Source organism: Phaseolus vulgaris, chromosome 9 (genome assembly GCF_051622355.1).
Source record: "Phaseolus vulgaris cultivar YP4 chromosome 9, ASM5162235v1, whole genome shotgun sequence".
In the NCBI taxonomy this organism is placed as follows: domain Eukaryota; kingdom Viridiplantae; phylum Streptophyta; class Magnoliopsida; order Fabales; family Fabaceae; genus Phaseolus; species Phaseolus vulgaris.
In genome coordinates this window covers 2,314,102-2,340,143 of record NC_143506.1, presented here as the reverse complement: position 1 = coordinate 2,340,143, position 26,042 = coordinate 2,314,102, and the positions used below count along the sequence as shown (strand labels likewise).

The 26,042-nt window shown below is 33.5% G+C and overlaps 2 protein-coding genes and 1 non-coding gene across 4 annotated transcripts; 2 read left to right on the top strand and 1 right to left on the bottom strand.

The window, feature by feature from the left end:
• The first annotated feature begins 1,904 nt into the window (after nt 1–1,904).
• Nucleotides 1,905–1,988, top strand: TRNAL-CAA (transfer RNA leucine (anticodon CAA)). Its single transcript has one exon. It is a non-coding gene; the product is annotated as a tRNA-Leu (tRNA).
• A 320-nt stretch (nt 1,989–2,308) lies between these two features.
• LOC137820398 (FMN-linked oxidoreductases superfamily protein) lies at nt 2,309–7,585 on the top strand. Of its 2 annotated transcripts, none has more exons than XM_068624471.2 (10): nt 2,309–2,636; nt 2,730–2,846; nt 2,939–3,175; nt 3,649–3,937; nt 4,046–4,329; nt 4,812–5,084; nt 5,286–5,567; nt 5,718–5,838; nt 6,219–6,388; nt 7,203–7,585. In XM_068624471.2, exons 1-10 carry the CDS (start codon nt 2,400–2,402, stop codon nt 7,299–7,301), a joined length of 2,109 nt encoding a protein of 702 aa, XP_068480572.2. In that variant the 5' UTR covers nt 2,309–2,399; the 3' UTR covers nt 7,302–7,585. The 2 variants fall into 2 exon arrangements, with proteins under 2 accessions (XP_068480572.2, XP_090150852.1); XM_090294726.1 differs by having other exon boundaries at nt 2,337–2,636; nt 3,764–3,937.
• A 1,118-nt stretch (nt 7,586–8,703) lies between these two features.
• ASE2 (GLN phosphoribosyl pyrophosphate amidotransferase 2) lies at nt 8,704–10,963 on the bottom strand. Its single transcript, XM_068623827.2, has one exon. It carries the CDS (start codon nt 10,755–10,757, stop codon nt 9,030–9,032), a length of 1,728 nt encoding a protein of 575 aa, XP_068479928.2. The 5' UTR covers nt 10,758–10,963; the 3' UTR covers nt 8,704–9,029.
• Between the last annotated feature and the right edge of the window lie 15,079 nt (nt 10,964–26,042).

Genomic DNA, 26,042 nt, shown 5'->3' with positions numbered 1-26,042 from the left:
CAAAAAAAATGTACTGTGGGAATATGCTTAAGATCTTAAAGCAAAGTGAATGAGATTTTATATCCTTCAAAGTAGTTAGTTACATGGCATGGGTAGACCTATAAAAAAGTGTAATATATCATACACTAAAATGTTCTAATGTATATATTTACATCAAAATTCCGTTCAAGTAAATGTTGTTAAGCTCATAGGGCTTGGAAGTGTTGAAGTAAATATTAACATACAATTTTCTCATACAAGAGTGTGACTGGAACATTTGAACGAGAGAGACTCGTAATATGATAAATTTTAATCTTTTAGAATTTTGATACCTTTGAGCTTTGAGCATAACCTTGTATCAAAATAGAAAATTTGATTAAATAAAAGTGGTAGATAATTATGTTAATTTCCAATTAATACAATAAATAACTAATTTGGTAGAATTAGTATAATTCTCTTTATATATTATGTTTAGGCTTTACGAAGATTATAAATGTTATAAAGGTATAACAGATTAAAAGTTCACACTGCTTAATATTTTTAATGTTATTAATTTAATGATTTGATAATGGAATGTTATGAACTTATTAGAAGTTGATGAAAATGGGTAATAATATAAACATGTCCCATATGACACTAAGTGAGTCTCGGTTAAGATAGTTAACCCAATATCCTTCAAGTGACATGACCAACATAGTTTTCATAGACTGAAAAAATCTTCCTTAGCATAAATGAGTAACGTAATCACAATACAAAATGTTACATAAACTATGAGGTTAACCCGATAACCTGCTTTAATCTCGACCCAGTGTTAGAGACCTATCACAATCTTATACATGTGCACACAAACCAAGATAAAGGTACACATCAAATAATATTTATTACCCTTACATACCTTATATCGAACTCTAACTTAGTCATTAAAGTACCTTAGGTACCCCTAATTGACGATCGAAGATTTCGTGACATCATTAATCACAAACAACGATAATGCAAAGAGATAAAGGTAGAATCGAGATCTTCCTTTCTTTTGCAAGAAAAAAAACCTATAGTAATAATTATGTTACGAAATTTATTTGAGTTTGTGAAATCCTAAATAAATGTTATACAACAATTACTTAAAATAACATTTAACTTGATTGGTTTTCAAAATCTAAAGTAAAGAAGATACGAAATAAATCAATGAATTATTAAGTTTGAATAAATATGAATTATTAAGTTTTGTAACAAATAATCAAAATACAATCATTTAAAATTTTTAAAAACAACTTTACAAGTAATCATGCAATGTGCAGTAACAAAATCATATACCATTACATTTCCATATTTACATCTTATTTACTAATTTGACTCTCGTATAAATATTTTTTTTCCACTCAAGATCTCTTTGTAATTTAAAAAAAGAAAAACTAGGGCCATGACTCCTGGTTACTTAGAAGCTCGACCAGTGCTTACAAAAAGTGAGAGAACAACACGATGTTCTGATTTTGGCTTAAAAATTAGAACTAATCAAAAGACTAAACTCCAAAAAATGTGTTCAATAAAAAAACTTGAATCATATTAATTGAAAAAGAAAGATATTACCTGGATACAACTACGTCATTAAACACCTAAGATGATAAAAAGAGAAAGAAAAAAATTACAAGTATGCGATAAAAAATGGAAAGAATGGTATCAATTAATTTTAGAAAAAATGAGTGTTTAAATATTATCGTTTATGAGAAATAATTTAATGACTGTTAGATGGTGGATTTTTTTATATATATGTTTTATTAGTTTTTGAAGTTTATCTTCAAAAAAATTATACATTTTCACCCTCACCTAAAAATGTCTTGCGTGCCTCACATATAGTTGGAATGTCAACTTTTGTTTGTTTTTAGATTATACTTTAAGATAATAAAAAATGTATTTATTTCATGTATTAGGTCAGGATGGCCGAGTGGTCTAAGGCGCCAGACTCAAGTTCTGGTCCTCTAACGAGGGCGTGGGTTCAAATCCCACTTTTGACATTTGTTTTTTTTTTCAAATTATTTTTTTTTCAAATTATTTTTTTTTCAAATTATTTTTTTTTCAAATTATTTTTTTTTCAAATTATTTTTTTTTCAAATTATTTTTTTTTCAAATTATTTTTTTTTCAAATTATTTTTTTTTCAAATTATTTTTTTTTCAAATTATTTTTTTTTCAAATTATTTTTTTTTCAAATTATTTTTTTTTCAAATTATTTTTTTTTCAAATTATTTTTTTTTCAAATTATTTTTTTTTCAAATTATTTTTTTTTCAAATTATTTTTTTTTCAAATTATTTTTTTTTCAAATTATTTTTTTTTTTCAAAAGGAAAAGACATGATATTTTGTTCGAGTTTCTTTCATTAAAACCCTACTGTTGTGTTCTGGCGAAAAGCAAAAGCGGTTAACACAACATGGGCGAGGAGGAACGTGACGAAGGAGGTTCTGTCCCGAGGGTTGTTGCCGCCGACCAAACCCCGCAGGAACTCGTGTCCAGGGCCATAGCCCCCGTTAAGAAGGAATTCCTACGCCCACCTCCGGTTCGGTCTTCCGCTCCAAACGACGACGTTTCCATTCCCAACGAAAACAGAACCTCCGTTCTGGCCAAGGAGAAGAAGTCTAAGCGCCAACTCAAACGCGAACGTCGTCAGGTACGTCATCTTCTCATTTGCTTGTCTCCGCAAATGCACTCTCTTTCCACATTTCAAATATCGTTGCACTTTGGTTGCTTTTGAACTTTGCAGGAACAAAAGTCAGCAAAAAACCTATGTCCCGTAATTGCGAAGACGGGTGATGTTAGTTCGTGTCCTTATAAAGACAAGTGTCGGTTCAGCCATGATTTGGAAGGCTTCGAGGCGCAGGTAGGTGCTGCTGCTTAATTGCTTTGGTTTCGGCACTGGTTTTTTTACGAACTGATTCCGATTATGTAATTCCTAATTACTATTAAGTGCAGAAACCGTCTGATCTAGAAGGACAATGCCCGTTCGTTAAATCTGGGGGCTCTTGCCCTTATGGCTTAGCGTGTAGATTTTCGAGCACGCATGAAGGTGGTGTGCCTTCTGGCGATTGTAATGGCCTGAAGAATAGTTCCGAGGTGAATGGATTGAGCAAGGATGTTCAAAAGCTTTTGTGGAAAAATAAGATGAGCTTCTCCAAGGCAGATGCCAAACTCAAAAGTCTCAGCCTTCTGGTATTTTATTTATTCTCTCCTTTTTGTTTTGTTTCATCATGTTTTTTCTCCATCACCTTGGAAAAGGCCATAAAAGACGAAGAAGGTTTTACCTGTTGTTGGGGAATAAATTATAGAGAAGTGTCTTTCTTGCCATTTTTGTTACATTGTTGGCTTTGAAGCCAGTTACTCAAGTAAGATGTATTTTTGTGTCACTTGAAAGTTTTCTGTCTTAGATTTTCAGAGATTAAATTGGGTGGATTCAAATGTTCAATTCCCATGTAAATTTTGATTATCATGCTCCTATTTTTATTTCCTAAGCGTAAACAGTAATGACCTTAAATTCTAGGTTTAAAATGCCATTGCTAGTGTTCTCCTTTGGTCATAGTCCATCCCTAAATGTGGCTGTGATGTACATCTAACTTCCTGTTCGTTTTCAGTTATTTTTATTTCATGTTGATCAATCTATCTGTCTCTTTTAAAAAATGTTGTAGGGACCGTCTAAGTCAAAAAGGAATGACTTGGAAAATAAAGAGGGAGTTGACACTGGTTCAAATAAGTGTGATCATTCTGATGACAGTGGCTCTTGTGTTGTTACGTCTGACTCAGGTTCTAAGTTGGAATGCCCTGCTGAAGTTATGAAAGATGATGATAATGGCATAGATGGAAAATGTGAATCTGATGAACTTTGTCCCCTGAAGCGAAGAAAAACTGAAGAAAATTGCAGTCCTAAAGAGGCAGCAAATGAAGAGAATTGTGGTCCTATGGAGGCAGAAAATGAAGGTCATAGTTCAACTGTAGTTGTTGCAGTTTATGATTGATATGACTTGTGTAATATTTCTTTTGCTTTATGTCCAGTTTGTGTAACTTGGCTTCATATCACTGAAATAGGTGTTACAGAGAAAATTGTTGAAAGAAATTGCACAAAATCTGAAGCTGATGATATAGTCCCAGAAACTGATTTAAGCACAAAATCTGAAGCTGAGGATATAGTCCCAGAAACTGATTTAAGCCTGAAGCTTCACTCACGTGAGAAGAAGCTTATTGATTTTAGAGGGAAGTTGTATCTGGCACCGTTAACTACTGTTGGCAATCTCCCTTTCCGGAGAGTTTGCAAAGTATTAGGTGCTGATGTAACTTGTGGTGAAATGGCAATGTGCACAAATCTTTTGCAGGTAAAATATGTGGATTTTTTACTGGTTGGTTTAAATCATTTTGCTTTCTTTCATCTTCAGTATAACATATATCTTCTGTCTGGAGTTTGTTTCCTGGTGTACTTGCAAAAGTGAAAGTTTTAGCATGTGCTTGATCTAACTTTGGTGATGTGATATGGATTTCAGGCACCTCCCAAATAGTTTGATTTCTGTCTTTTCTTCCCAAAAAATATTTTTTCAAGTTGATTATATCCCCTATAGATAGACAACGTTGAAGGCATGCTTTTAAATGTAAACTCCTTAATTTTGGAAGCAGTAAATCATCCGTATGTTTGCCTAAAATTCCGTTGTAATGATATAAAATCAATAAATTTTCTCCGATCCTTCCTTCCTGTTCTATTCTGCACAACTTCGACATATTCTCTTTTCCAACCATCTGTTTTTTCTTTTACGGGCCAAGCTGTATTCACGTTCTATTTGTTGTGATTTTACTTTTGTTATAGGGTCAAGCGTCAGAATGGGCATTGCTAAGACGTCATTCATCTGAAGATTTATTTGGTGTACAAATCTGTGGGGCATATCCAGATACTGTGGCACGAACAGTTGAACTAATAGAGCAAGAATGCACAATAGATTTTATTGATATAAATATGGGTTGCCCTATTGACATAGTTGTGAACAAGGGTGCTGGATCAGCTCTTTTAACAAAACCAATGCGGATGAAAAGTATAGTAGAAGTAGCTTCGGGTACAGTGGACAAACCAATAACTATCAAGGTATTTGACATGCCATACTACACAGTTGGACACAATGATTTGTCATTCTCTTTAGCATCTTAGTAGCTTCCTCTGTTTTGTGTCTCTTAAACTTTTTACTTTCTGAGCCAGGTCCATCACCTATGCTTGAAAAAAAGTGTATTGTCATATTCTTTAAAACTGCTTCTAAAAGTGTGACTAACGACTTATGTATTGAACTAGGTACGGACTGCTTATTTTGAAGGGAAGAACCGCATTGATTCTCTGATAGCAGACATTGGCTCTTGGGGAGCCAGTGCCGTGACAATACATGGTAGGTCACGTCAACAACGCTATAGCAAGCTTGCTGACTGGGACTATGTATATCAGTGTGCCAGGAAAGCCCCTACTACGTTGCCAGTAGTGGGGAATGGAGATGTTTTTTCATTTGTGGAATGGAACAATCACAGAACTGAATGCCCTGAACTTGCTACGGACATGATTGCTCGTGGTGCACTGATTAAAGTAAGTATACCTTGGTTCAACTGGCCATTCTCTCATTTATTTTAGTTTGTCTTTGAGTATTACATCTCATGCCAGTTGTCTTCATTGGAAGCATTATGGGTGTCTGATCTGGACATTTTTTTTTTGTTAACTAATGGCTATGTCGTGCAGCCTTGGATATTTACGGAGATCAAGGAACAAAGGAATTGGGACATCAGTTCTGGCGAGCGACTAGATATTCTAAAGGATTTTGTAAATTTTGGTCTTGAACACTGGGGTTCTGACACAAAAGGTATACTTCCTGCTGTGAAATAATTACGATAGCCACTGGTACGCACTGCAAAATAAAAAAACAAAAACAGGTGTTGAGGGTTTTTTAATTATCTTGTGCAAAGCATGGATGATGTCTACATGGCATGGGTTCTCTTTTTTCCTTAAAAAGGATGCAACGTTTGTGTTGGGGAAGGGTCCTTTTAGACTAGGAGCATGTTGTTTTGGAGAGTCATAATTTAAGACTGTCAAATTTGCTTGCATGAATGGATATATAGTGCATAATCAAACTTTAACCGCAAGCATTATTGTTTATGCTTTTGTGCCCCAGTTTTTAAGTGTCTATTTTCCTTCACCCCCTTTTCCCAATTGTGAAGTTTTTATTTATATATTGTTCTGCAGGGGTTGAGACCACAAGGCGGTTCTTGTTGGAATGGCTTAGCTACACTTTCAGGTATGTACCTGTTGGTCTTTTGGATGTGGTTCCACAACGGTTAAACTGGCGTCCACCTTCTTACTATGGGCGTGATGAGCTTGAGACACTAATGGCCTCGGACTCTGCTGCTGATTGGGTATGCAGTTATTAATTTCAAGTCTCTGTTAATTTCATTAGGGAAATTGAGTTCATGGAGGTGTTTTCTATCATGTGCTGCCTCAAACAGCAGAACATGTTTTTTTATTAAACATAAGATGTATGTTTTGTGAAAGATGAAGATTGAGACTAGGAACACTTGCTAATTATTTATTTACAGTCTCACAATCTATCAAATGATTTTTAATTATAATCTTTTAAGTTATCTTCAATTTTGCAAATAGGCATAATAATTAATTAATTGTTTTGGCTTGTATAAAAAGGTTTATAGTTGGGGATGAGAATGTTGCGTTGGATGAGTGTGACATGCTTAGATAAGATTAAGAATGATTGCATTGGAGATAAGATGGGGGAAGCGTAGCACCTACTGACAAAAAAGTGGTAGAATCTCTCTCCTTAGGCGATTTTGGCATGTATTGAAGTCCTAGCAGGAAAAGGATTAGACCCAAATAAACCTTCAAGCCAGGTCAATAGTTTATATACATTAACTAATTAACTGATAGGCTCGGCTCTGCATCACCTCTGAAAGTTATAAAGAAAAAAGGGGTTTAGCATAAATTAATACGAAACATTTTCTGGATTAGCCCGTGGCAATAAATTTAATACTGCATTTTTTACCGTTGAGCACATTTCTTATTAAAGCATCTTATTATAGTAGGATAATATCTCAGCCCTCGTGCTATTCCAACTTTTTTTTCTTCTTAATTTGCATATTACTTTTCATATATTTTTCCCCTATGCATATTCTTTTCCATATGTTTCCTCTTATTTTACATATTACTTTTCATGTACAGATACGAATATCAGAGATGTTACTTGGCAAGGTTCCCGATGGCTTTACATTTGCACCAAAGCATAAATCAAACGCTTACGATAGAGCTGAAAATGGTTAATTATACATACCAATTTTGATGAGAACCATTTTCTTATGAACTGCTGACTCATGAGGAGACATCTGGTGTTGTATTTGACTATTTGATGCCTTTTCCTGTTTCTTACTGCCCCGTGTTAGCTTGAAAAAGCGGAAGAGACATTAGTCTGCATTCTTATCTATTTGTTTCATTTGGGGAATTATTCATCATTGACTTTGACTTTGACTTTTCAACCCGTATTCTATAGTTTCAATCCTCTCTACTAAGAGACTACACATTTAATAAAATTGACATTTGAAGTGTAAGCAATAATTGTTTTTAGAGTGATACGAAGGTTTACGCTGGGGTCAATTTTGAATTTTGTGCTCGCAATACTCATTTATGTGATGAGGAGGGTGGTTGGAGAGAATTTGGATTGAAGTGACCTTTGTTTAAATGTGTTTTAATTTATATGAACTTCTCAGCATTCATTCAAAACTGGTGGGAAAAAAGTGGGCCAAACACGTGTGATCGACCATTCTATTCGTGGTAACATGCTATAAGTGAAGCATCTTGATAAGTGACAATACTTAATTCGACCACACTAATAGAATGACACGAATGAATCAAGGTATTAATATGCTGACAATCGTTACAACATGGAAACAAAGGAAAATCAAAAAGGTATTCTGTACGTGCTTTTTATTTTTTTCGTTCGAGGACAATCCCGAAATAACAGTTATTATTATTTTGTTTTGGATCGGCGTTTTGTTTTTTAACATGTTTTTTTCTCTGTTTTGGGCAATGATGCTTCTCTATTCTACGTAAAGCAACATTTTTTTAAAATTTAGTATTAACCTCACGTTCTGTAAAGCTCGATTTTTTCTAAATTTTGGATAGATATTTTTCTCTTTCTTACTTAGAGGCACTTTTCTTTATTTTTGAAACCAAGAGCAATTTTATTATATATTTTAATTTGGGATCAACATCACTTAATATTTTTCTTTTTGGGTTGAGATGTTTCTGCTATTACTTCAAAGTATTATTTCGTTATTTTGGTACGGCACATTTACACAACAGCATCTTTTTATAAACTTTGGGATCATCACATTTATTTGTACTTTTTTGTGTTTTGTAAAAAAAATGCGATATCCCGCCTATAAGGCGATGCCATTGGCAACAAAACCAATCGATTATCACTAGGAACTAATTTTAATATTATGACCTTGCACTTATCCAACCAAGCATATCGTCAATTTTTAATAATTTAATTATAACAACAAATCAAAAGTTATAACTTGTTTAAAGATGTACGAAAACATAATTAAAAAAATATTAGATTGACTACGGATCAAATTTAAACAGATTCCTCCTCTTAACTAGTGTTATATACTCAGATAGATATAGAGAAATTAAAATTAACAGTCATTATCGGTCCCTTAAATGTTTGAAACAACTATGCTTCAAAGTTTATAGTATTTGAGTAATTTCAGGAAGTACATTGACAAATATCATAATTTCAGAATTTAATCTGGTGTGTCCCTCCAATTCTAAACAAGGAAAGAGCTCCATATATGCATATCTCAACACACTTGCAGACCAACAAACATTGCTTATTAAGCAGGGCGGTTTGAGAATCCAGAGTACTGTGTATAGTTATAGGTAGATGTAATAGTAGTAGTTTGAGGGTTGACATATTTATGTACTCAACCCAATGGCGAACATCCACTTAGCTTACCCAACGTAACAGAACATAAGCATTACCATTTCTCAGACACTAACAATCTTATCCTCAGACACTCCCTCCTGGTTTCTAACCCAACCCTCCTCCTCAATAGGTTTCAAACTCCCATTATTCAAAGCATCGTCCCAATCAAACTCATGGAGGCTCGTGGTTTCATGTTCCTCGGGCTGAACAGGGTACTTACCGGAGAAACAAGCATAGCAGTAGTTAGGAGAATCATCCTCCAACAGCATCTTCAACCTATCCAAGGGAAGAAAAGCGAGGGAATCACACCCAATGAACTCCTTCATTTCCTCCACACTCATCCTGTTGGAAATCAATTCCTCCTTACTCGGCGTGTCCACACCATAGTAACACGACCCAATAATGGGTGGACACGCAATCCTCACGTGGACCTCCTTAGCACCCGCCTCCTTTATCAGCCTCACAATCTTGGACGATGTGGTGCCCCTCACAATGGAATCATCCACCACCACAACCCTCTTCCCTTCAAGCACGGCACGCACAGGTGACAGCTTAAGCTTCACTCCAAAATCTCTTATTTTCTGCGAGGGCTCGATGAAAGTCCTCCCGACATAGTGCGACCTTATCAACCCTTGCTGAAAGGGAACCCCAGCTTTTGCAGCGTAACCAAGCGCAGCCACCACCCCAGAATCAGGAACCGCGATCACAACATCGCATTCGACGGGGCTCTCAGTGGCCAATATTTCCCCAAATTTTCTCCTAGACTCATACACAGACTTCCCGAAGACAACAGAGTTGGGAAGGGCAAAGTATATGTGCTCGAAGATGCATTGCTTTGGCTCTGGATGAGACACGAGGCAGAGGGATTGGATTCCAGTGTGGTCCACCACCACAACCTCACCTGGGTTCACCTCTCTCTCATACGTCGCTTCGATCAAATCCAGCGCGCATGTCTCCGAGGCGAAAACCACAGCGCCGTTGCTTCTCCTTCCCATCACTAAAGGTCGGAACCCGAAGGGATCCCTCACGGCCACCAGCTTGTCCTCCGTGAGGAACACCAGAGAGTACGCACCCTTCAGATTCTCGCAGGCGTCAACGATTCTGAGTAAGAAAGGTCTGTGCTTGGAGGTGGCGATCAGGTGTAGGACGACCTCGGTGTCGGAGGTCGTGTTGAAGATAGACCCGTTGTCTTCCAGTTTGGCGCGTAAGGAGCGGTAGTTCACGAAGTTTCCGTTGTGCGCGACGGCGACAGAGCCGAAACGGTAGCCGGCGACGAAAGGTTGGACGTTGCACAGCTTGGAGTGGCCAGCGGTGGAGTAGCGGACGTGGCCAATGGCGGAGGAACCAGGTAGCTGAGATAGCTTAGACTCGTCGAAGACGTCAGAAACGAGGCCAACTCCGTTGACGGAGTGGAGGAGGTTGTCGTGGGCGGCGACGATGCCGGCGCCTTCCTGGCCACGGTGCTGGAGGGCGTGGAGGGCGAGGGAGCAGAGACGGGAGGCTTCTGGGTCGCCGTAGATGCCCACAACGCCGCACTCTTCGCGGGGCTTTTCGTCATCATCATCTAAGGAGGCGAAAGTGTTTGTGGCTTTGGTGCATGGGAGAGGCAGAAGGTAGCGGGGGTTGTGAGTGGAATGAGAGAGAAGGGTTTGGAGGGAGTTGGTGTTGCTGAGAAAAAGAGTGTTATTGTTGTTGGTGGTGGTGACGAAGCTTTGTGTGTTGCAGAAAGGGAAAGAGGAGGGTTTGGAGTGTGAAGAAGAGCAGAGGGTAGAGAAATTAGAAGCGGCCATGATAAGAAGAAAAACAAGAATAGGAGGAGAAGAAAGTAGGGTTAAGAGTATTGATATTTAAAACACAAACACTTTCCTCTGCCTTTTCTTAGTTCTTCCTCGGACCCACCAAACAACTCTTTTTGACCCTTTCTCATTCCCAAGATTCCCCCACCTTCTAATTTTTTATTTATTTTATCATTATAATATATTTATTCTCCTCCTTCCATAATTTCACTTAACTTGCCTTCTCTTTTTATTGGTAGTTTTTTTATTTATCTTTTCATAATTTAAGCCAATGGCGTAATTGTAGAGAAAGTCTCCAGAATAATAATAATAAAATATAATGAGAATTCAATTAGGGTAATATATATATATATATATTATATCTTTACTAGAGATATTTTTGTTATTAAGGTAACAATAATCATGGATAGAGTTTTTTTTTACTGGCAACAAGAGATTATTAACGATTCAATCAAGGGATTAGAAATTAAAAACTATATTTATATTAAGATTTTTTTAAAGGTACAAATGCTTGAATTAAAATAAAAGAAATAAATTATATATGATGGATCTTAAAACTAAATTATTTTTTTAAACATGAGAAGATAATTTATTTAATTTTAAAAAGGGACTAAAATTATAATTTAGATAAAATAGGAAACCCAAAATTGTAATTGACCCCTTTTTTTATTATTACATTACTATCGCTTGGCCTTTCCTCTTTCTACTTCTTCGTGTATCCACGTATGTCTTTGGTAGGATAACTCCTGAATTCTCACATTAAGTATTTCTTGTGTCTTTTGGAGAATCCAATGTCTACAACACGTCAGAATTCATAATATTAATACAATTGGGTGGGTTTTCAATTTTAATTTCAGTGAGGTAACCATATTTGTAGAACACTGAAACACAAATCTATATATTATATAATTATGAATTATATAAATTGATAATAAAGATTTATGTGCATAAATATGTTCTAAATTATTTTTTTAAACAGAAAGATGTTTTTAATAATTGGTTCACAAATATTTGTTTTTTAATTTTATAATCATAATAATAATTTATATAATAAAATTTAAATTTTTAAAAAATTAATGTATTTTTTTTAAAATTATGTTATAACCGTACTAGAATTATTAAAAATCTAATAAATATTTTATAAAATCATATAGGAGTGTTTGAGGTTTCTTATTAATTAAAACATTACATATTTAGATTAACTTAATTGCTTCATTTTTAAAAATTCAAACTTATTATACTCTCACTATCTTTATCAAAATGGTGAAACTATGTCTCCGGTTAATATAAAATAATTTTAAATTATATATTTAAATAATTTTCAATAAAAAATTCTAAACTGAAGTCATTTATGTTAATTGAAAGATAAGATGGTTTAATTAATTATAATTAAAAAATTAATTACTTTTATTAAAAAAGTCAACACTATTTTTAATTTGAATATTATAATTAAAAAGGGAAAAAAAGTGTAAGCTTTGATATTAATGACATTATTAAATAATTATAATACATCTCTAGCAATACGGGTAATTTCATGTTTTAATATAATTCGGCAATAAAAATATTCTTATTACTGAATAAAATAATTAGACTAATAAAATAAAACATTTTTTATTAGTAAGAATATTTTAATTTACTACAATAATAAGTAAAAACTACTATTTTGTAATTAAAACGAAAATTATGAGTATAATTTTTTTAACTGATGGAATATAATTTAAAAAATATTGATAACATTATTAGATTTTATAAAATATTTTTATTCTATATTATTATTCAGTTTGAAAATAAAGAGAACTCGATAACAATGATGATTCAACTAATTTCGATTAAGATAAAATCTTAATATTTTTAATACTATATTAAAGTGGTGAAATTTAAGTTTAATTTAATCTCTGACTAAAAATAATTATTTTTCTTTTATCCGTTTCATTGTATTTTTTTATTGTATCTCTTTACTTTATTGTGTTACTTATTTTATTTCTCTCTAAAATCGCTGACATCTTTTTTCTTTCATTGTCTTTTATCCTTCTTTATTATTTAATCGATGGTTTCAAGAGAATTTTGAACAAAAAAATTGGAGTGTAACATTGAACAAGTTTCTCAATCATCTTTTCTCCTTATATATGTGCGTGCTATTGGGATTGTGGATAAAAATGGGTTTTTTTTTAGGTTGAGTTTTATAATAAAATGTTTGGTTGGTTAAGATTTCAAGCTTTGGAATATTACTATGTTTTTACTTTCATTTCCTCTAACTTGTAAATACCTTACAGTACAAGAAACCAAAGGTGAAAAAAACTAATTTAGTTTTATATTACACGTTTATAGAAATTGGTTAATAATTTATAATTTGTTGAATAATTGAAATTTTCGGACCTATTATATTATTATGTGCCATTAAATTGAAATTTGGAAATTTTGAGTGAGTTTGATCTCTTGGTTTTTTTAATGTTTATTTTAGGAAGGTATATACTTGATTGAATGGTGCTGGTATTTTCGAAACTTATCTAATGGTAGTTGTACTTTGTATTTTATATAATTATAAAGTGAATGGAGAATTGGGAGTTTTAGTATGACATTTGTTTTATATATATATATATATATATATATATATATATATATATATATATAATTGTTATATTTCTTGGATGAGGAAGTATACTTTAGTTTAGTGTAGAGAGTTTAAATTTCATGAATAATAAGTTTCTAAACATATATTCATGTACTTAAGTTTTTGGTTTATTTGTTCGTTAATGTGAAGTTAAATAATAGTTAGATTTAAATATAATTTTGGGATACAAATTCAAATTTTAAACTTGAAATATTGATTTTAAATTAGTTTAAAGAGTATTGACTATTTTGAATAATTTATTTAATTTATTTTAGAGGTATTTTTATTTGTTTATATCAAATGTGCGAGGTGTATCTTATATGGATATGAGAACAAAGTTTTCAACTCTAAAACTTCTCGTTTAAGCGAAAAAGATCTGACTTCCGAGACTACTTTATTAGTGAGGTAATCATCGAGAGAAAATGAAGTTCCGAGACTACTTTATTAGTGAGGTAATCATCGAGAGAAAATGAAGTTTTACTATAAAATATTACTAAAACGAGGAGGTTTTGAGTGACTGCTCAAACTAACTTTTTGAATGCTATGTTGTATAGTCATAATTAATGATTTTTTTTTTTTATTTTAGGTGTTTTATTTCATGAAATGTTTGATATTTTGTTAACGAATATTTTGAAAAAAAGATGAAATGAATAACTAGATACAAATTGGTAAATTACTAAAAAGATAATGTTATTGTATATGATTATAATGAAAGTATTACATTATGTAACGAGGAATATTTAGACTTTTATTTATAATCTAAATCACATATATAATTGTGTCATGAATATAAAGTTTATGGAAATTCCTTCCTACCATATACTCAATGTGAATAGTCATTAAAATTTAATGGGTATGTGAAGTTATCATCTCTCATGTTAGTTATGATATGTCTTAAAATATACAATTAGCTTTTACACAATCAATTTGATGATAATTTTTTAAAGATATTATATGTATTAGTTTTAAATATTTAAATTTAATATAGTCTATTTGAGAGTTAATGTTTCTCGAATGACATCAATTAAATAATTTGGGTTATATATATTTTAGTTTTTATTAGTTTTCGTTATATAGTGTAATTATAATGTTTTATTTTCTATTATATACTGAGAAAATGATATTATAAGTGTAATTATAATTTTTTTAAAGATTTTTAAAATACTTTATATCACTTCATTATAGTTATATATGGTTTATACGAGGAGTATGTTTTTTTTATAATTATTTTGATATTTCAATATTATTAAGATTAATGTCGTTATTATCCGCTTTGGAGCTTAAATTGCGTATGTTTTTGAGAATGTTAAGTATTATGTCTAGGATCGGCGAATAGAATCGACGAAGAATCAAAAGCTTGATCGGGAAGGTTGAAAGCCGTTCTGTAACAATACCGGTAAGCATCCGAGTTGCCAGATAACCGAACAGTCTAACAACAAAATGTTGTACGTATCATAACAAATGGGTAAAAGCGTTAATCCTCATTAGGGATAAACCCAATAGAACAATATAAATATAAGGGGTCCCCTCAAGGTGAAAGGTAATGTTACTTCTGACTCGGAATTGAACCATAAAAATAATTCTCATTAACTTGACCGTCGGAGCATCTTTGCAGATACCTCACCCTCTCGAACATTAGAAGAAACAAGAACCTGAGTGATTAAATAAGAAATATTCGGTCTCAGACAAATGATAAAAACATTAAGAAATGAATGTATATTTAAAATATTTCAATACTCTTAAATAGGCTGACGTCACTCAAACCGTTAAGACTAATCAAATTTTAAATACATATTTATCCTTTAATAATTTGAAATACCTTTAAAAATAAAATTTTAAAATATATAATATTTCAAACGATAATAATTAACATAATAATGCGATATCACACTTAAATTCACACCATTAATAACGGTTAGATCATTATATGTTTAATTTCAATAAACTTGTAAACTTAGTTTTTATAAAAGTTACCTCATTCATTTAGTTCCTGTTGAATTAAAATATACACAAATTAATTAATTAATAAAAGGTTCTTAATATTTTTGTTTTGTTATATCATCTTTTTAATATCTTTCTCACTACATTTAAGTTTATTTTTTTATAACATCATTGATCACATGTCTTTTTCGCTCCATTTATTTTATTTTTTCTGTATGCATCTTCCTTACGCAGCAACGCATAAAGTATTTTATTATTTTATAACGACACGTCAGGATCAGAGCAATGCTATTCGGTGGATTTCCAATTTTAATTTGTTCGTTGTCATTTAATTAAAACATTACATCATTGAGTTAATTTAACTGTGGTGTAGTTTAAGTCAAACTTTAATTTTTATATTATGTGTGCTCACATGATATAACATCCATTACATGATCGAATAACAACAATCCAAACTATCAAGAAGGGTTATTTTTATATTTAAATATAATTGAAAACAAGACATTATTATCAAATAAATCAAGATCATATTAATAAACTAGAAAATGTTATTGTTATTATTATTATTTTTTATCGGCTAGATGCCTTTTTATCTGATTCTTTGCTTTATTGACGAGGATGAAACGTAGGGGGTGTTGGAGATGTTCCGTTCCTTGGGTTGGGAATTTATTTCCGTGGAAAAGAGAATGGATATGATATGATATTCCGTCAACATTTTAGAGTGTGGAATCAGAACCTCCCTTCAACTCAATCCCTAAATCATTATTACACATCTTTCTAACTTTTATCTTCTCTCCCTACAAAATATTTTACACTCTTCCATATGACGTGGAAACACTATTTCTTAGACAAATTATGGCGTTATGAAAATATATATCATATTAATGATGTGTAAAATGTCCCATGTGATAATACTATATTATATATATATATAAATATTTTGTTTTTTCAAAAGGGGCAAAAACTCTCTTCAAGCTGAATACACTAACTTCTCGGATAGGACTCTCGGATTTGACTCTTCGGGTTGGACTCTCTAATTGGGCTCTTCAGGTTGGACTCTCGGATTGGGCTGGATCTACTGCATCTTTCGGCTTCTCTTCCCGATCTCCTCTCACGGTTGGGTGTGTATACCTGTAAGGCGCTCCGATGCCAAAGTCAGAAACAATTTATGCAATCATCAGATAAAAATCACTCTACTTACCTCTTAGACTGATGTCCTATTTATAGTGTTTTCTTATTGGACTCATAACCTACTTGAGCCTTTCTTTTTGTACCCAATATCTTTTTAAACACACCTATTAATTTGGACCTTATCATGTTGGGCCTTGCTACAATAACCATATTTATTATATATATATATATATATATATATATATATATATATATATATATATATTTTACATTTAACTTTTTTACATATATATTTTTCGACTATACTTTTCAGTGTATCCTTTCGGTCAAATCTCTCGGCCTAACAATACACTAGCCCCCCTGCATGAGGATTTTGTTTTAAAAAGACATTATGCCTAAAATTAAAGGAAAAAGTGTATTTAAATTTTGTCAGACGAAAATCTTTTTTTCAAATCATTTTGATTTTGTATTAAAGGTCTCATTTTATATGTTTTTTTTCTCGATCACAACGATTGACTTGATGTGGCAGATACATCTGACTGTTGGATGCAAAACGTTTTAATGGTTAAGATGTCGTGACCTTTCAAATGCAAGAATTTGTTGTTGTTATAAATATCTAAACTCATTTGTTCCTTTTTACACTTTCTTGTATTCTTATTTCTGAGAGTTCTAACAAATTGCATTAAAGGTATAATGTCTATTTCCAACTCTCTTTCCGTTTCTGATGAATTTACGGGTTTTCGAGCGCGGGTGGGGAATCTACTGAAAGAGTAATACGAGCCAATCAAGATGCAGATTCGGCCTCATCATCTTCTACTCTTTCATGTATGAAAGATTCCAACGAAGCGATGATAGACGTTGAAACCAAAAAAGCCGAGAGGACTATAACAAGGACAAACCTTCGTCTCGGTTATAATTGGGTCAATCCTAAGGTCCGAGAATTTTTCTCTCGGTATCGTTTTTCTAAAGATCTTCGTGATTTTCTTTCAAATACTCACATTTATTCTCCTAATGTTGTTGATGATATAATTTCTTTTCGGCGAACTGGAGATATTGATAATGTTTGCCATGGTCGTGAAGACGATAATTGTGAATTCTTTTATTTTTATGAGTGTTTTTTTACTGATCTTCACGTTCGATTTCCTTTAAGCGAATTTCAAATGGGTGTACTAAATTATCTAACTATTGCTCACACCCAACTTCATCCTAATGGTTGAGATTCTATGCAAGCTTTTTCCCAATGTACAAATACGTAAATGATGACATCAAAATGTCATTCCCTTCACGAGAACAATTAAGCGCACATACAATAATTAATTACAGAAAATCTATTATCTGAAAGTTAACGATTCACAATGTTGTTTCTGCCTTTGGAGTTAACTTTGGATTCCCAAACAGCCATATCAACAATCTTGAAATTCTCTTCCATTTCTAAACCACCTTCCATTCTTCTCACCATTCATATTTTCCAATAGTTAAAAATAAATTTTGAATTGCATATTATAATTCCAATTTCAATATTTAGAATGACATAATATGAAAATATATTTTAAACTGTAGAATCTTAAATATTTTTGACCCATGAATAATTTATTCTTTTGCTACAAGAAAGCATAGGAAGAGAAATGAAACAAAATTGAAGAGTTTATAAGCAAAAAATTATATTGAATAACAATACATCATGAGTAAATTTCTTCATCTAGAGATATATTTATACCGTTTTCTCTGTACTTGTTCGGCACTGAGAAACTAGTTGGAATTTGAACTTTAAAATATGATCGTGGAGCAAAAATTTTGTTTTTTTATTAATCTTCTTTCTATCCTTCATTGCAACTTCATCCCTTGGTCGGCTCTACATGTGATTATAAATATTTGACAACATTGTACATATTGAGGTGCTATACTTTCAATAAAAGATACCTCATTTTGATAGGGATACTGATAATCACACCAGGAACATATATATGATATCGATAAAGTCTAATCTGACCGACTGGTGGGAGAAGTTCAAGGGATAGGGTTGCTTTCCATGTTTTGGAGATCGTGGTACTCACAAAAATATACGTATTATCGGAAGACGAATAAGGAAATGGGTTTGCATTATGGACCAATTATTTTTTGTCTCTAGATTTGGTCACTAGAATTTTTGTAGTGATCCGGGTGAAAAATGGCATTCCCTCACTAGAACAATTAAGAGGTATAATAACGTACAATAATTGCATACAATAATTAATTCAAGAAAATCGATTATTTGAAAGTTCACGATTCGCAGTGTTGTTTGTACCTCTGGAGTTAACTTTGGATTCCCAAACAAGCATATCAACAATTATGACATTCTCTTCCATCTCCAAACTGCTTTTCATTATTCTTACCATTCATTCCCTTTCTCCTCCACTCACCCGACAACCCACTACTGATTATTTTCTTGACATTATTGTGCAACGTTTTTTATGAAAGAGAGGCAAACTATATTTATATGAAACAAGATATTTAATCCATTATTACTTCCAATGTCAATTAAATACCAACGTACAAATATGTAAATGATGACATAAAAATGTCATTCTCATCACGAGAACAATTAAGAGTACGTACAATAATTACTTTAAGAAAATCTATAATCTGAAAGTTAAGGATAAGCAATGTTGTTTCTGCCTCTGGAGTTAGCTTTGGATTTCCAAACAGTCATATCAAGAATCTTGACATTCTCTTCCATTTCTAAACCACTTTCCATTCTTCTCACCATTAATATTTTCCAATAATTAAACATATATTTTGAATTGCATATTATAATTCCAATTTCAATATTTAGAATGACATAATCTGAAAAGATATTTTAAACTGTAGAATCTTAAATATTTTTGACCCATGAATAATTTATTATTTTGCTACAAGAAAACATAGGAAGAGAGATGAAACAAAGCTGAAGAGTTTATAAGCAAAAACTTATATTGAATAACAATACATCATGCTAATTGTCTTCATCCAGGGATATATTTATACCCTTTTTTCTGTACTTGTTTGGCACTGAGAAACTAGTTGGAATTTGAACTTTAAAATATAACCATGGAGCAAATTTTTTGTTTTTTATCAATCTTCTTTCTATCCTGCATTGCACCTTTATTCCTTGGCCGATTCTACGTGTGATTATAAATATTTGACAACATTGTACATATTGAGGTGCTATACCTTCAATAAAAGACACCTCATTTTGAGAGGGATACTAATAGTAACTGAAATACAACTAGGAGCATATATATGATATTGATAAATTCTAATCTGACCGACTGGTGGGAGAAGTTCAAGGGATGAGGTTGCTTTCCATGTTTTGGAGGTCGTGGTACTCACAAAAATCTACACTAAGGAGTTTGTATTATGGACCAATTATTTTTTGTCTCTAGAGTTGGTCACTGGATTTTTTGTAGTGATCCTTGTGAAAAATGTCATTTCCTTCACGAGAATAATTAAGAGGTATAATAACGTACAATAATTGCGTACAATAATTAATTGCAGAAAATCTATTATCTGAAAGTTCACAGTTTGCAGTATTGTTTATGCCTCTGGAGTTAGCTTTGGATTCCCAAATAGCCATATCAACGATTTTGGCATTCTCTCCATTTCTAAACCAATTTCCATTCTTCTCACCATTCATATCCAATAGTTAAACATATATTTTGAATTGCTTATTATAATTCCAATTTCAATATTTCGAATGACATAATCTGTAAATATATTTTAAACTGTAGAATCTAAAATATTTTTGACCCATGAATAATTTATTGTTTTGCTACAGGAAAGCACAGGAAGAGAGATGAACAAAATTGAAGAGTTTATAAGAAAAAACTTATACTGAATAACAATACATCATGGATAACTTTCTTCATCTACGGATATATTTATACTGTTTTCTGTTTTCTCTATACTTGTTTGACATTGAGAAACTAGTTGAAATTTATACTTTAAAATATGACCATGGAGCAAATTTTTTGTTTTTTTTATTAATCTTCTTTCTATCCTTCATCCCTTGGTCGGCTCTACGTGTGATTATAAATATTTGACAACATTGTACATATTGAGATGTTATACCTTCAATAAAAGACAACTCATTTTGAGAGGGATACTGATAATCATCCATAAGATTATTAGTGACTGAAATACCACCAGAAGCATATATATAATATCGATAAATTCTAATCTGACCGACTAGTGGGAGAAGTTAAAGGGATGGGGTTGCTTTCCATGTTTTGAAGGTCGTGAGTGGAAGACGAATAAGGAAATCAAGTTACTTGCATTATGGACCAATTATTTTTTGTCTCTAGATTTGGTCACATGATTTTTGTAGTGATCTGGTGAAAAATGTCATTCCTTCACGAGAACAATTAAGAGCACTGTTCCCGCCGGTTTACCAAATATGTCTTCGTGCGTCTACGTCACTCTCACGCCCAGAATCCCTGCGCTTCACACTTGCTTTATGCCTAAAAACACAAAGACAAAGGGCGCCCAAGAGGCCGTTTGCACCGACGCTCAAGTCAATCTTAGGGCTAGGAAAGACCAAAACTATATCGTAAGACTGTAACTGATGGAAGAGTGCCAAGCACATCTAGCCATGGGAGCCAAAGCCCAAACCATGAAGAGCGTCTAGACCAAGAAGAACGTCTAGCTACAAGGAAGGAGCGTCTAGGACGTGAAGAAGGGAGGCTACCCATGGAGCGTCTAGATGTGGAACTAGACCGTCTAGGTCCTCTCACAAGGTCAATGGCTAAGCATGTTCAAGCCCAAGTGAATGAAGCCACGGATGGAAGAGAGAAAGCTTTGTACATGTTGCATAAAGGCCCAATAGGGGTACTTAGTAATTAGAGTAGTGTAGAAAGCATATTTGAGTGAAACTTTCTAGAAGCTTTCTATGTGTGACCGGTCATGGCACATGGCTTATGATTTGCATTTCATTTGGTTTCCATTTCATTAGCTATTAGCTTAGCTTCTACGTCCAAATAGCCTATAAATAGGAAGGCTATCTGATGGCATTTCATGTGTTCTTCTTGAATCAAAGTAGTGAAAAAAATGATGCGGAAGCAATGGGTGAGTGAAACAAAGCCCTCCTAGGAGTTGTGTTGGCTTTGAAGGTGCATGATGAGTATGGGTTTGAGAGGTTTGGCCAGCTCAAGGGAGAAGGGTGAAGGATTGAAGTTTATAGCCTAGATTTCTAGGAGAAGTAAAGCTAGTGCACAAAATTGGCAGCATAACAATACTCAATTAAACTTCCAAAATACAATGAGATAGCCTTCCTATTTATAGGCCATCTTGGACGTAAAAGGTAAGCTACTTTCTAATGAAAAGAAAACAAAAATTAAATGTAAAACCTAAGCCATGTGCCATGTGCAATGACCGGCCACACTAACCTAGTTTCTAGAATGTTTCCTTCACAAAGTGCTTTCTACACTATCCTATCTACTAAGTACCCCTAATGGGCCTTTATGCAACAAAGCCTTCTTTTCCCAAACCGTAGCTTGGCTCATGTGTGTGTGAAGCTAGACGGTCTAGGACTCTTTATAGATGCTCCTTATGTAGCCATGGCTTGACGCTCCCTTGTGAAGCTAGACGCTCCATTTGGAAGACTAGACGCTCCTTTGAGAGGCTAGACGCTCCTTTGTGAAGCTAGTCTTAGTCTTTTGGCTTTCATAGTGGGGTGAGCTTGGGCCCTCTTCCATCACTATCTCTTGTATTTTCCAAGTTTATTGTGAGTAAAGTTATGCTGCCATTTTGTGCCAAGCTTTGCTTCTCCCTAGAATTCTAGGCTCTAAACTTCATCTCCTTCACCTCTCCTTGGGTTGGCCGAACCTCCCTAGCTTCATACATATCATGCACCTTCAAGATCAACACCACTCTTAGGAGGATCTTGCTCACACACCTTCATAACTTCCGCACCACTTTTTCTTACATGATTCAAGAAGACCTTCATGAAATGCCATCAGTAACTGTGTGTGTTAAGCTACGCTGCGCAAATGAATAGCGTACCTTGCTAAGTTTGTTACTTTCCTTTATATAGACTGAAACTAGGGTTTCCTCTTTACCCAAAATGAGCTTTATAAGGGGGTGGGCCCAGCATTGTCGTTACCTACTCTTAGGATAACCTAGCGCGTGGGTTCCCTAACTGGAGTGCAACCTCTAACGGGGTGAACACCTAGATATCTCCTCGTGCACCTGATCTTTGGGGTCACTTGCCTTGGGAGCGCCCTAGCTGTTCACGTGCCATGCATGTAGCTCGCCCCTGGAACGTGGACCTTGAAGATCGTATCTTTTCCAGTGGCTCTATACTCGTGTTACGCCTGAACGCGTCATCCACTCCACACGCATGGACTCTCGTGACCTAGGTTCTTCCCTTACTAATAACTGGTGTGTGGTATGGGATCAACCTCTCGTGGCCAAGCTCTGCTGTTCGGGTCCCGATGTCCGACGTCTTCACACTGTCTAGCAGCACGTCGGTACATCCTGGTGATCGATGGCTGACCACTCTTTGGTTCCTTCTCGCACGTGCTTCGCGAGATACTGGCCCATGCTGCTCGTGGGACCCCGCTTACATGGCCCCAATATTACCAGTGGTGGTCAATGGCCAAGGACTGGTCAGTACAAGCACGTACAATAATTGCGTACAATAATTAATTGAATAAAATCTATTATATGAAAGTTAACGATTCACCGTGGTTGTTTCTGCCTCTGGAGTTAGCTTTGGATTCCCAAACAGTCATATCAACAATCTTGGCATTCTCTTCCATCTCTGAACCACTTTCAATTCTTCTAACCATTCATATTTTCCAATAGTTAAATATATATTTTGAATTGCATATTATAATTCCAATTTCAATATTTAGAATGACATAATCTGAAAATATATTTTAAACTGGAGAATCTTAAATATTTTTCATCCATGAATAATTTATTCTTTTGCTACAAGAAAGCATAGGAAGAGAGATGAAACAAAATTGAAAAGTTTATAAGCAAAAACTTATATTGAATAACAATACATCATGGATAACTTTCTTCATCTAGAGATATATTTATATTATTTTCTCTGTACTTGTTCGACACTGAGAAACTAGTTGGAATTTGAACTTTAAAATATGACCATGGTGCAAAATTTTCTTTTTTTATTAATCTTCTTTCTATCCTTCATTGCACATTCATCCCTTGGCCGGCTCTACGTGTGATTATAAATAAATATTTGACAACATTGTACATATTGAGGTGGTATACCTTCAATGAAAGATACCTCATTTTGAGAAGGATACTGATAATCATCCCTAAGTTTATTAGTAACTGAAACACCACCAAAAACATATATATATATATATATATATATATATATATATGATATTGATAAATTCTAATTTGACCGACTGGTGGGAGAGGTTCAAGGGATGGGGTTGCTATCCATGTTTTGGAGGTCGTGGTACTCACAAAAATATACGTATTAGTGGTAGACGAATAAGAGAATCGAGGGATTTAAATTATGGACCAATTATTTTTTTCTCTAGATTTGGTCACTGGATTTTTTGTAGTGATCCTTGTAAAAAAATGTCATTCCCTTGATAACTTACAATAATTACGTACAATAATTAATTCTATTATCTGAAAGTTCACGATTCACAGTGTTGTTTCTGCCTCTGGAATTAGCTTTGGATTCCCAAACAGACATATCAACAATTTTGGAATTTTCTTCCATTTCTAAACCACTTTACATTCTTCTAACCATTCATATTTTCCAATAGTTAAAAATATATTTTGAATTGCATATTATAATTCCAATTTCAATATTTAGAATGACATAATTTGAAAAAATATTTTAAACTGTAGAATCTTAAATATTTTTTACCCATGAATAATTTATTCTTTTGGTACAGGAGAGCATAGGAAGAGATATGAAACAAAATTGAAGAGTTTATAAGCAAAAACTTATATTGAATAACAATACATCATGGATAACTTTCTTCATTTAGGGATATATTTATACTGTTTTCTCTTTACTTGTTTGGCACCGAGAAACTAGTTGGAATTTGAACTTTAAAATATGACCATGGAGCAAAAATTTTATTTTTTTTATTAATCTTCTTTCTATCCTTCATTGCACCTTCATCCCTTAGTCGACTGTACGTGTGAATATAAATATTTGACAACATTGTACATATTGAGGTGTTAAACCTTCAACAAAAGACACCTCATTTTGATAATTCTAATTTGATCGACCGGTGGGAGAAGTTCAAGGGATGGGGTTGTTTTCCATGTTTTGAAGGTCGTGGTACTCACAAAAATATACGTATTAGCGGAAGACGAATAAGGTAATTGAGGAGTTTGCATTATGGACCAATTATTTTTTCTCTCTAGATTTGGTCACTGGATTTTTTTGTAGTGATCATAGTGAAAAATTGTCATTCTCTGCATGAGAACCATTATTAAGAGATACAATAACGACCAAGCTTGTTGTCTTTAATTAGTAAATCTAGAATTTGTGTTTCTTAAACCGTTTACTTCCTCATGTAAGAATTTTAAAGGAGGTTTCTTCAAAATTCTAATTAAAGAGGATGAAAGAAAATATTTCTTTGATGGCGATACTCCAAAATTTCTTTTCTACTGACAAGTCAACCCTTGAAGTTTAACTCCTGGTCATACCATTCGATGGATGCCGAAGATCATCGTGTTATTGAAGTTCTCGGTCACTTATCCTACCAGATTCCTACTCGCGCTCTATTACGGTTATACACTTAAAAAAAAAATCCGAAAAAAGATTTCTTTGGTATGTGATTGTTCAAATTTTTGATACATAACAAGAGAATTTTAACTTTGCTAAGTGTTTTATTGGTTTTCAGATTTGATGCCTGCCACTAGTCCGAAAACTTTGCCTTGTTATTTGAGAGAGATTTGTTGCACTTATTTTTTAAAAATTTAGTAGGAAGATTCTTCTCGAACGGAGATGAGACTCAGAAAACTATTGAGATTGTTTCTCTCATTTCTTGGTCGGTCGGTCAGATAACACTTCACTTTCTCTTCAAGTAAGCTTATTCCTTTCCTCTACTCGTTTCATCTCTCGGTCTTCACGTAACCTAAACTCAGATGGTACATGCAGAAGGCACTCCGACACTCAAGTCAATTTTGGTATTCGACACTCGGTAGTCAAAGCATTGTATAATGACATACCTGGTTCTTGGAAACTATGTTATTTATATTATTTTAGTGAGTCTCTCTTAATGGGTCAGATTAGGGAGTTGCGTCATATTTAAGAATACATTACCTAACTCTTAACCATTGATTAACTTCACTAACTCTGCTTAAGCGTGTAATTGGATTCGTGATGTCAGTCGGTTCATTGATGGGGACTGAGGCATGGTATCAGTCGACCCATTGATGAAGAGACGTGTGGTCAGTCATACGAATTTTACCAGTACAAAGATATTCTTTAATTTTTTATTATCCGATTTATTAATTTATTTAATTTTTACCATCACCAAAATTAAGATGTTTCCTTTTGAGGACGGTAGTTATATTTACTACAACTCATGGATCACAGTGTCATCCAATGTATCTACTGTGAGATATTCATAAAA